This window comes from Narcine bancroftii, chromosome 5 (assembly GCF_036971445.1).
Source record: "Narcine bancroftii isolate sNarBan1 chromosome 5, sNarBan1.hap1, whole genome shotgun sequence".
NCBI classification, from domain to species: Eukaryota; Metazoa; Chordata; class Chondrichthyes; order Torpediniformes; family Narcinidae; genus Narcine; species Narcine bancroftii.
In genome coordinates, this window is record NC_091473.1 from 212,570,181 (window position 1) to 212,582,346 (window position 12,166).

General features: G+C 48.2%; 1 protein-coding gene across 1 annotated transcript in view; it reads right to left on the bottom strand.

Annotated features, from left to right (window-relative positions):
• LOC138764772 (myosin-7) overlaps window positions 1–11,783 on the bottom strand; it is a 55,029-nt gene extending 43,246 nt beyond the window's left edge. Inside the window, exons 1-7 of the mRNA XM_069941041.1 lie at window positions 11,752–11,783; window positions 10,651–10,759; window positions 9,445–9,537; window positions 8,853–8,916; window positions 8,477–8,575; window positions 6,985–7,088; window positions 6,591–6,729 (exon numbers count right to left, since the gene is read on the bottom strand). Of these exons, the coding sequence (XP_069797142.1) occupies window positions 6,591–6,729; window positions 6,985–7,088; window positions 8,477–8,575; window positions 8,853–8,916; window positions 9,445–9,537; window positions 10,651–10,680 (529 nt within the window). The 5' untranslated portion in view covers window positions 10,681–10,759; window positions 11,752–11,783. The remainder of the gene's footprint in view (window positions 1–6,590; window positions 6,730–6,984; window positions 7,089–8,476; window positions 8,576–8,852; window positions 8,917–9,444; window positions 9,538–10,650; window positions 10,760–11,751) is intronic.
• Window positions 11,784–12,166: the final 383 nt, after the last annotated feature.

Sequence of the window (12,166 nt, forward strand, 5' to 3'; positions counted from 1 at the left end):
GGATCGTATAGACCAGGGGTGTCAAACTCAAATTCACGGAGGGCCAAAATTAAAAACTTGGACTAAGTCGAGGGCCAAACTAAATATTTATTGAAAATTTTCAACAACATCTGCATGTTTTCTCTCAACATATGTAATGTTAAACTTTTTCTTATTAAAATAAATGTTTAATAATAGTTTTGGTTAAACTCTTTCCATAAGAAGCATTAACAAATAAGAAATAAAATATTCAATAAATAATATTTCTCTCTAGCCTTTAAGCCAAGGATCGCACGTTGCCGAGAAGCATGCCAGGGAGCGGAGGTCTGCAGGGAGCCCTCCCCAGCCCAGCCAGCAAACCTGAGCGGCATCCCCCCCACTGCCCCCTCTCCTTCCTCCGCCCCCGCCTCCGCAACCGCTGCCAACAACCCAAGGAGTCTCCGCTGGTCTCGCCATCTCACCGGGAATACCGTGAGAGCGGTGGAACTCGTCCGCGACCTCCACCCCAGCAGAAAGTCCGATGCCCAGCAGCACCCGCCCACAGATGAAGCTCAAGGAGATGCGGAGGTGACCCACCACGTCCAGCCACATGGAGCTAGGCGGCGGGTCCGTTGTAGCTAGGCGGCGGGTCCGTTGGAGCTAGGCGGCGGGTCCGTTGGAGCTAGGCGGCGGGTCCGTTGGAGCTAGGCGGCGGGTCCGTTGGAGCTAGGCGGCGGGTCCGTTGGAGCTAGGCGGCGGTTCCGTTGGAGCTAGGCGGCGGGTCCGTTGGAGCTAGGCGGCGGGTCCGTTGTAGCTAGGCGGCGGGTCCGTTGGAGCTAGGCGGCGGGTCCGTTGGAGCTAGGCGGCGGGTCCGTTGGAGCTAGGCGGCGGGTCCGTTGTATCGGCGCCGCTGTGAATATCTAATTAACTTTCCCGTTAACTATATCGGTGACTGCTGTGCCTGCTGTGGAAGTGCTAAAAACTACTATGGTGGTGCTTGCTGCTGTGCATGTGCTATACTTGCGCGCGGCCAGCGGGCCAACTCTAATATATATTTAATATGATCTTGCGGGCCAAATATAATTATATCGCGGGCCAAATTTGGCCTGCGGGCCAGAGTTTGACATGTGTGGTATAGACCATTGTCTCTACTTAACACAGATTATAAGATAATAGCTAAACTATTAGCAAACAGATTGGCCGACTGTGTACCAAAAATAGTAAAACTAGATCAAACTGGATTTATTATAAAAAGACGAACAACGGACAATATTTGTAAGTTCATTAACTTAATCCATGCAGTACAAGGAAACAAGACGCCAACAGTGGCAGTTGCTTTAGATGCAGAGAAAGCCTTTGACAAAGTAGAATGGAATTATTTATTCAAAGTACTACAGAGGTTCAACCTACCAGAGAAATATATTAATTGGATTAAAGCATTATATAAGGGACCATTGGCGAAGGTGACAGTAAATGGATATATATCAAACCAATTTAAATTAAGCAGATCAACTAGGCAGGGATGTCCACTATCTCCTTCACTGTTCGCGTTAGCTATAGAACCACTGGCAGAACTGATAAGAACAGAAAATAAAATGAGGGATAAAAATAAAAGAGAAGGAATATAAAATCAGTCTATTTGCAGGTTACGTCATCGTATACTTAACAGAACCAAAATATCAATAAAAGGATTACATAAGAAATTGAAGGAATATGGAGAAGTATCAGGGTACAAGATCAACACAAATAAAAGTGAAGCAATGCCAATGAATAATGCGGATTTCACAAAGTTTAAGAAAGAATCACCATTTAGATGGCAAACACAAGCAATTCGATACCTAGGTATACAACTAGAGAATAATCTCGGCCATCTATACAAACTAAATTATCAGCCATTAATGAAGAAATTACAAGACCCGCCGCCTAGCTACAACGGACCCGCCACCTAGCTCCATGTGGCTGGACGTGATGGGTCACCTCCGCATCTCCTTGAGCTTCATCTGTGGGCGGGTGCTGCTGGGCATCGGACTTTCTGCTGGGGTGGAGGTCACAGATGAGTTCCACCGCTCTCACGGTTTTCCCGGTGAGATGGCGAGACCAGCGGAGACTCCTTGGGTTGTTGGCGGCGGTTGCGGCAGGCGGAGGTGGGGACGGAGGAAGGAGAGGGGGCAGGGGGGGGATGCCGCTCGGGTTTGCTGGCTGGGCTGGGGAGGGCTCCCTGCAGACCTCCGCTCCCTGGCATGCTTCTCGGCAACGTGCGATCCTTGGCTTAAAGGCTAGAGAGAAATATTATTTATTGAATATTTTATTTCTTATTTGTTAATGCTTCTTATGGAAAGAGTTTAACCAAAAGACTTACCACTAACACTGATAGGAAGGGTAAACTGTATTAAAATGAATATCTTCCCAAGGATACAATACCTATTTCAATCATTACCAATTCATCTAACAGAGAAATTCTTCAAGGAGCTAAAGAAAATAATAAGGAAATTCTTATGGAAAGGGGGGAAACCGAGGATAGCGCTAGATAAATTAACAGAATGGTACAAACAAGGGGGCTTACAGGTACCAAACTTTAAGAATTATTATAGAGCAGCACAATTAAGATACCTATCAGATTTTTATCAAACAAGGGAAAAACCAGATTGGACCAGATTCTTTCTTTCTTTTCTTTGGCTTGGCTTCGCGGACGAAGATTTATGGAGGGGTATGTCCACGTTGGTTGGGGTTGGGTGTTGGGTATTTCCTCCTTTATCTTTTGTTAGTGAGGTGGGCTCTGCGGTCTTCTTCAAAGGAGGTTGCTGCCCGCCAAACTGTGAGGCACCAAGATGCACGGTTGGAGGCGATATCAGCCCACTGGCGGTGGTCAATGTGGCAGGCACCAAGAGATTTCTTTAAGCAGTCCTTGTACCTCTTCTTTGGTGCATCTCTGTCTCAGTGGCCAGTGGAGAGCTTGCCATAGAACACGATCTTGGGAAAGCGATGGTCCTCCATTCTGGAGACGTGACCCACCCAGCGCAGTTGGGTCTTCAGCAGCATGGATTCGATGCTTGCGGACTCTGCCAGCTCGAGTACTTCGATGTTGGTGATAGATAAAATAGGGGAGAAGGTACCTGAACTCATACTATATAAGTGGGATGAAAAATTGGTGCAACATAGGAATTCACCAGTACTCCACCATCTGCTCAACATTTGGAAGAAGATTCATGTAGAAAGGAATAAAATAAATTATCAACTACCAAAATTAATATTGACGCAAAATCAACTAATCCCTTTCACAATAGATAACCTTTCCTTTAAAGAATGGGAGAGAAAAGGGATCAAAAGAATAGAAAATTGTTTTTCGGGAAATAAATTATTATCTTTTGAACAAATGAAGGACAAATATGGTATAACTCACGGTACAATATTTGCATACCACCAACTGAAAACCTACTTGAAGGACAAATTGGGAAGCAGTCTGAGGTTTCCAGAAGGAAGCAAATTTGAATATGTGATTAGACACAATGATAATTAAAAGATTTATAACAAACATGTACATCAAACTGCAAGAAAAGGAGAATGAGGAAATAAGCTGTAAACCTAAACAAAAATGGGAACAAGATCTAAACATAAAGATAAAGAATGAAACATGGGAAAAGCTTTGCTCCAGAACTATGAGAAATACAATAAACACGAGGTTACGCATAATACAATATAATTTGTTACACAGGCTATACATCACACCCCAAAAGCTAAATAAATGGGACCCAACACTATCAGACAGATGTTTTCGCTGTAAGAAGGAAACGGGAACAACAGTACATGCAATTTGGGCATGTGAGAAAGTGGAAAAGTTTTGGGAAGATCTAAACCAGGTATTAAATAAAATCACAAAAAGCAACAGACCAAAAAATCCAGAGATCTTTCTTCTAAGTAATATAAGTAAAGAACTTGGACTCAATTTGGATGGAGGACAAAAAAGATTTATTATGATAGCCTTAGCTGTAGCAAAACAATGTATTATGTCAACCTGGAAATTAGAAGATAGCCTGAGAATACAGCAATGGTACACAGAAATGAATAAATGTATTCCATTGGAAAAAATAACATATAATTTAAGAAATAACATCACAGTATTCGAACAAATTTGGGAACCGTACATAGAACACAACAGAGAAGTCCTACCGCGGACCTCCACCGCCTAAAATGACAGAAGGAGAAGACGAAATGAACTGACCCAGTATGTAAAAGTCGAAGACACAAATTTCTTGTTTATTTTCATTGTGTGATGACGTTGTTTAACGGGTTTAATGTATCATATAGGTTGAACGTTGAGTGAGAGGGGAGGGGGGGGTGAGGGAGGGAGGGAAGGGAGGGGGGGAAAGGGGAGAAAATGACACTGTGTATATTCAAGAGGGAATTGTCAGTGTGTATTTTGGTCAGTATGGTTCAAAGTGTGAAAAATTTTTAAAAATTAAAAAAAAGGCCTTGGCATGTAAAATTAAGGAGAACCCCCAAGGCATTCTATGTGTATGTGAAGAACAGAAGGATAGCGAGAATGAAGGTGGGGCCATTAAAGGATAAAGGAGGCAACATGTGTCTGGAGGAAGAGAAGGTTGGGGAGGTCCTAAATTAATACTTTGCCTCAGTATTCACAAGAGGAAAGGACCTTGATCACAGTGAGGTCAAAATTGAACAGGCCTGTGTGCTGGACCATGTGGAGATTAAGGAAGAGAAAGTGTTGGATCTTCTTAAAAACATCAAGATTGATAAATCCACGAGTCCAACGCGATATACCCCAGGTTTCTGTGGGAAGTGAGAGAAGAAATAGCTGGAGCAGTAGCTATGATCTTTGAATTCTCATTGGTGCAGGGGATTGGAGAATAGCAAATGTAGTCCCCTTGTTTAAAAAAGAGAATCCTGGGAATTATAGACCCGTGAGTCTTACGTCAATGGTGTGCAAACTCATGGAGAAGATTCTTAAGGATAGGATCTATGAGCATTCGGAGAAGTACAGTCTACTCAAGGATAGTCAGCATGGCTTTGTGAAGGGAAGGTCATACCTCAAGTCTAGTTGAGTTTTTTGAGGAGGTAACAAAAGAAATTGATGAGGTAGATGTGGTTTTAGTGGATTTTAGCAAGGCATTTGACAAGGTCCCCCACGAGAGACTCATCCAGAAAGTCATGAGGCAGGGGATCAGTGAAACCTTGGCTGTGTGTATAAAAAATTAGCTTGTAGGAAGAAAGCAGAAAGTAGTAGTGGAAGGAAAGTTTTCTGCCTGGAGGTCGGTGACTAGTGGAGTGCCGCAAGGATCTGGATGAAGAGGTGGAAGGATGGATCAGTAAGTTTCCGGATGACACGAAGGTTGGAGGAGTAGTGGATGGAGCTGAAGGTTGTCAAAGGATGTAGAGTTGGGCAGAAAAGTGGCAGGTTGATTTTAATCTGGGTAAGTGTGATTTTGGAAGGACTAACCAGAAGGGTGAGCACAGGGTTGATGAACAGAGTGACCTTGGGGTTCAAAACCATACATCCCTCAAGGTCACTGCGCAGGTTGAAAGGATAGTTAAGAAGGCCTATGGGATACTGGGCTTCATTAATAGGGGGATTGAATTCAGGAGTAGCGAGGTCATGTTATAACTCTATAAATCTCTGGTAAGACAATACTTGGAGTATTGTGTTCAGTTCTGGTCACCTCATCATAGGAAGGATGTGGAAGCTATGGAGAGGGTACAGAGGGGATTTACCAGGATGTTGCTTGGATTGGGAAACAAGTCTTATGAGACAAGGTTAACAGAGCTGGGACTTTTCTCTTTGGGGTGTAGAAGGAAAAGAGACTTGACAGATTATGAGAGGCATAGCGCCTCTTTCCCGGCAGGATCAGCAACACTAGAAGACACATATACAAAGTGTAGGGAGGAAGTTTAGGAAGACACCAGGGATAAGTTTTTTTTTTACACAGAGCTTTGTGTGGATGGTTGGAATGCCTTACCATGGATGGTAGAGGAGGCTGAAACACTGGGGACATTTATGAGACTCTTGGACAGACACTTGGATGAAGGAAAAATAGAGGGTTATGGGGTAGGAAGGGTTTAGTACTATTTTTCACCGAGCTCTGTCCTTCTGCCCCTTTATGTCCCCCCTCCCTCTCCTCTCTATCCCTTCCTTCCCTCTCCCATCCCATCTCTCTCTCCATTCCTCTCCCTCTCCAACCCTCTCTCCTTCTCCATTCCTCTCCCCTCCATCCCTTTTTCATTCCATCTCTCCCTTTCTCCTCTTACTTTATCCCTCTCTCCAACCCCCCCATATCCATCTCGTCCCCACCTCCCCACTCCATCTCCCACCTCTCCCTCTCTCCATTTCCTATCTCTCCCTACCCCTCCCCTCTGTCCCACAACTCTCCATCCCCTCAAACACATACCCAGTCATGTTGAATTCAGCCATCTCCTCTCCCCTCCCTCCCTCACCTCTCCCTCCTCAGTCACATCGAGCTCCAGCTGCTCCTCTCCCCTCCCCAAATGCCTCACCTTCCACCCTACCCCTCCCCCCCCGCTTTGCCCTTCCGTCAAACATCCACCCCCTCCCACACACCTACCCTCAGACCCGTCAGATTCTGCTTGCTCCTCCCTCCCTGCCCCTCCCACACACCTACCCTCAGTCCCGTCAGGCTCTGCTTGCTCCTCCCTCTGCTTGGTTTTGAATCTCATGTTTCCGAAGTGCATGATGGCTCCAGTCAGCTTGTAGATGCCCACCTTCTCGTCGGCGGTGAAGCCCAGGATATCGAACGCATTCTGCAGAGAGAGGCAAAGGTTAATGTCTACCGTATACCCTTCCTATCTCTGTATCCCTGGGTCAGATCACACCAGGAGCACTGTGCGCAGTTCCCGTTTCCGTGTCCCTGAGTCAGACCACACCAGGAGAACCACACACAGTTCCCATATCCATATCCCTGGTTCAGACCATATCGGGAGCATCAAGCACAGTTTCTGTATGTGTATCCTCGGGTCAGACCTCACCAATTTCAGAATTCTATGGGAAACACTCACGTCAGTAGCCATGAGCTCCTCTGCATCATCGATGGAGGCGACAGTGGTCTCCCCTTGAGAGATGAAGGAGTAGTCGTAGGGGTTATTAGTGACCAACATCATCTCTGCAAATGTGGGAGAGAGAGGGGGGTGAGAAAGAGGGGGGGGGCAAGAGAGAGTGGGGGGAGAGTGAGAGGGGGATGAGATGGGAGAAGAGAGAGAAAGGGTAAGGGGCAGCAAGAGAGAGAGGGGGAGAGTGGGAGAGAGGAGAGTGAAAGAGGGATGAGATGGGAGAAGAGAGAGAGGGAAAGAGAAAGGTGGGGGTGAAGAGAGAGGGGGCAGAATGAGAAGTGAAGGGGCAAAGAGAGTCAGAGGGAGGCAGAGAGAGGGGGAGAAAGAGAGAGAGACAGGAGGAGGAGAAAGAGAGAGGGGAAGAATGGGGGAGAGTGAGTGGGGAGGAAGAGAGAGAGAGAGAGGGAGGGCCAAGGGTAGGGGAACCGAGAAGGGGGGGGAATTCAAGAGAGGAGACCAAGGGTGGGGAGAGAGGGAAAGGGAAAGAGAGGGAGAGAAAGGGGGAGGGGGAAGAGAGAGAGAAAGAGATTGGAAATCAGTGTTCATATAATGCAACTTGGAATTGAGGGGAGTGGTGATGAAGGGTGGGGCTCTGAGCCGAGATCCTAGGTTTAAGTGTGGGGGGTATTTGCAGGACTGGGGGGAAGGGGAAACGAGAGGTGTCATGGGGATAAGAAAAGGGCTATGCGGAGAAGGGAGCTTCAATGGCGAGGGATGGTTTGTGAAGTGTGAGGAGGGGTGCTTCAATAAGGAGGTCATTTGAGTGAAAGGTAGGTCCCGACTAGGGTGGGGATATTGAACAAGGTGGAGGATCCCAATGGACTTCCCCAAGGCAAGGGATTTGACTGAAGGAATCCGGAGGGAGGTGTATTAAACATGGGGCATTCCTGAGGGGGGAAATAGCAAGGGGAAGGGAGGGATTCCAAAGGGAGGTCTCAAGACGAGGGGTGCTGAGGGAGGATGCTGAGAGGCGATGACCCAAGGGAGGATCCTCGAGGGGAGGGATCCTGTGGAGGGGTCTCAAGTGATTCCCTGGGGATGGTCTCAAGCAGAGGGTTCCTGTGTGGAGGATCCCGTTGAGTTCCCCAAGGGGAGGGGGTTGCAATGGGGATTCTGGTGGGGGATGGAGTCCCAGGGGTTTGTGTTCCAGTCCTGAAAGGAGCAATTGAGGGGAGGGTCAGGAGGAGGCGAGGTCCTGAGGGGAGGAATCCTGAGTAGAGGGTCCCAGGGGGTGGGTTGAGGAAAGAGGTCTCGAAGTAAGGGGTCTGGGGAAGTATTCATGGAGAGTTCAAAGGGTAGGTTCTGAGGGGAGGTTTCAGAGGGGTTTCCCTGGGTCTGGGGAGGGATCCCAGGGGAAGGTTCCCAAGAATGGTCCCAAGGGTTGGGTCCTGAGTGGGGGGTCTCCTGCTTGGTGGGCGGTCAGGGGGAGGGCATGACCTACCCAGGAGTTCAGGTTTGCGGTTGGACAGGATCTGGTAGAAGATGTGGTAGTTCCTCTCCGACTTCAGCTGGAAGATCACCCGCGACTTCTCCAGAAGATCTGCGGAGTTTGGGGGCAGGAGGGAAAATATCAAAAGGATATGCCATCCTTCCCCTTCCCCACAACCTCCCCTGATTTCCCCCTTCTATTCCCCTCTCCCTTTGCCTCTGACCCTCCATCCACATCCCACTCCCTTTCACTGCCCCCAGTCACCCTCCCCCCTCCCCATCCAACTCTCTCCCCATTCAGCCTTCCCCATCCCACACTCCCTCTCACACCCATTCCTCTCAACCTCCCCCTTCCTCCTCCCCAACAATCCATCCTTCCACACACTCACAGGTCTCGATGTCTGCGGAGGCCAGCTTCCCCGTCGCTCCGAAATGGATCCGGATAAACTTTCCCTGGAAAATGGACGAGATGATGAGAGAGGAAGGGAGGGAGGGAGGGAGTGGCAAGAGGGTGAGGGAGATGGGAGGGAGGTGGGGAGAGAGGGTTGAGTAGGGAAGAGGGAAATCATGAAGGGAGGTCGAGGGATTGGGGAAGAAAGTCCATGAGGGAGAGGTGAGGGAGGCAGAGGTGGGGGTGAGCAAATAGGGAAGGGGGGTCAGGTAGGGAGGTTAAGAGGGAAGTTGAATGGGAAAGGAGGAGGGAGATTTAAGAGGAGGGAAGAAACTGTGTGGTTGAGGAGGGTAGGAGGTCAGGGGGGTAAGACATCGGGGAGGGGAGGAGGGTAGGATGTCGGGGAGGTCGGATGAGAGGTTAGGTGGAGGTTGACTGGGGGAGGGGGAGGTTGATGGGGGGAGGTTGACGGGGGAGATTGACGGGGAGAGAAGATGAGAAGGGAGTTTAAGTTGGGAGGGAGAAAGGTCAAGGTGGGAGGGAAAAAGATTGAGGAGGGAGGTTGATCGAGGAGGGACTCAGACACTCACAAAGCGGGAGGAGTTGTCATTTCGAACCGTCTTGGCGTTGCCGAAAGCCTCCAGTGCCGGATTTGCCTGGATGATTTGATCCTCCAGTGTACCCTGTCATGGAGAGACAGGGAGCAGTGAGCAGAGAACACCAGGGAATTGAGAAAGTGCAAGATTCAAGTTTATTTATTATCCAGTAGCACTAATGCAAACCAACAAAACAGTATTCTCCAGACCTCAGTGTAAAACACTCCAAACACATGTACAAACATCATTCACATACAGACAAACAATATGCAGAGTATGTACAAACATTAAAATGATTAAGTATTATTGCTAAATAAATAGTAGAGTCACGGAGAGTTTGTATGAGTAGTTCATCCATCGTTCAGCAGACTCACTGCTCGTGGGAAGAAGCTGTTCCTCAGCCTGGTGGTTCTAGCTCTGATTATCCTGTATCTCTTTCCTGACAGGAGAAGCTGGAAGATGCTGCATATGGGGGTGGAAGGGGTCCTCAATGATTTTGTGTGCCCTCTTCAGACAACAATCCTGGTAAATCATGTCGATGGTGGGGGGAGGGAGATCCCAGTGATCCTCTCGGCTGCTCTTAGGGTCCTGTGGATTGACCTCTGACCCAATGCTCTATAGCAACTGTACCCACTGTGAAGCAGCCAGCCAAGACACTGTCGATAGAGCTCCTGTAGAAATGGTGGCCGGTAGCCTTGCCCACCTCAGTCTTCTCAGGAAATGCAGTCACCTTCCTGACAAGAGAAATGTTGTGTGTCCAGGATAGGTAATTTCTTAAGTTGACTCCGAGGAACTTGGAGCTCTCCAGTCTCTCCACTACCAAGCTATTAATGTGTAGTGGAAGGTGATCATTCCTGGTCCTCCTGGACACGCACCATGAACAGTGGGACCTCGGGATATGAGGACTGATACGGTGACTGATTTGGTTAATAGTGGGGAATATTGGAGAACAGAGAAGCCTATGGGTATAAGAACTGAGGGTGAATGTTGTAGAAAAGAGACCTCTTGGTATGAGGATTGACATGATGAATGGTGGGGAGTATCAAAGAACGGAGTCCTCAGGTACAGAGACATCATTCCCTGAAAGTGAGGACACAGGTAGACAGGATGGTGAAGAAGACCATGTTCACCTTCAACACTCAGGACACTGAGTCCAGAAGCAGCGAGGATGGTATCGAGGGAGGGGTCCCACACACCTACCTTGCCACTAGAAATTGCATCCTTCTTCATTGAGGCCCCAGCTGCAATGCTGGCGAAGTACTGGATCACCCTCTTCGTGTTCACAGTCTTACCCGCTCCAGACTCGCCCCTGTTAGGGAAATCAAAAGACATCATCTCCTCTGTCCCAGCCAGTACGTCCCCATACCCTGGGGTGTGTGACGGAATATGTGTGTGTGTGTGTGTGTGTGTGTGTGTGTGTGTGTGTGTGTGTGTGTGTGTGTGTGTGTGTGCGCGCGCAAGTAGAGGGAACTTCACTCTGTGTGAAAGTAAGTGAGAGGGACAGGATAGGGTACTGCAGCCATTCTCAATGAGGGCCTTACAATTCCCCTGGGGGCCACAGCACATTTAATTAAAAGCCTTGTTTTCATTTCACCTCACGTAATATATTTTTTAAATTGTTTTTTATGTAGACTGAAGAGAGAAGTATGAAAGAAACCAAAACTTGACTGCTTCACAGAGAAGAGGGCCAATAAATTTTGAGCAAAGTCTTAGGGGAGTCATAGCTGAAAAAAGATTGAGAATGGCTGATGTAGAGGGAGTTTCACTATGTCTAACCCTGGGAGTGTTTGTGTACAGGACAGTGTAGAGGGAATTTCACCCTGTGCCCCACCCCAGGAGTGTGTGTATAACAGGACAGAGTAGAGGGAGTTTCACCCTGTGCCCCACCCCAGGAGTGCGTGTATAACGGGACAGTGTAGAGGGAGTTTCACCCTGTGCCCCACCCCAGGAGTGTGTGTATAACGGGATAGTGTAGAGGGAGTTTCACCCTGTGCCCCACCCCAGAAGTGTGTGTATAATGGGACAGTGTAGAGGGAGTTTCACCCTGTGCCTCACCCCGGCATGTATGTGTAATGGGACAGTGTAGAGGGAGTTTCACCCTGTGCCCCACCCTGGGAGTGTGTATGTAACAGGACAGTGTTGAGGGAGTTTCGCCCTGTGCCCCAGTCCAGGAGTGTGTATGTAACAGGACAGTGTAGAGGGAGTTTCACCCCATGTCTGATCCTGTGTGTGGGAAGGGACAGTGTAGAGGGAGCTTCACTCTGTCCCACCCCAGGGATGTTGACCCTCAGGTTCACTCACGTGATGAGAATGGACTGATTCTCTCGATCTGTTGGCAGAAAATAACCCATCATTAATCCACTATCATCTAAATGTTTGATTTGTCTGTTGTTCCAGGTGGAGACCATTCATGCCCACTCACCCCTGCCAGCCCACCCAAGGAGTTTCACCTGCCTCTTTAATCTTAGTGGTGTGTTTCTCTGAACCCACCTCGACCCTCCAGTCTTTCATCTCTACAGCACTATCCCTCCTTCTTCACCCTTTCATTCAGCACCCCCCCCTCAGGATTTCTCCTCCTAACCCCCTTTGTATTCCCCCAATTTTTCTCCTCTCTCACCCACCTCTTTCCCCTCTCCCATTCTCTCCTCTCCTTCCTCCCCTTTATTCAATTCTTACTCCATCTCACCCTCTCCATCCCCCACCATCTCCCCCTTTA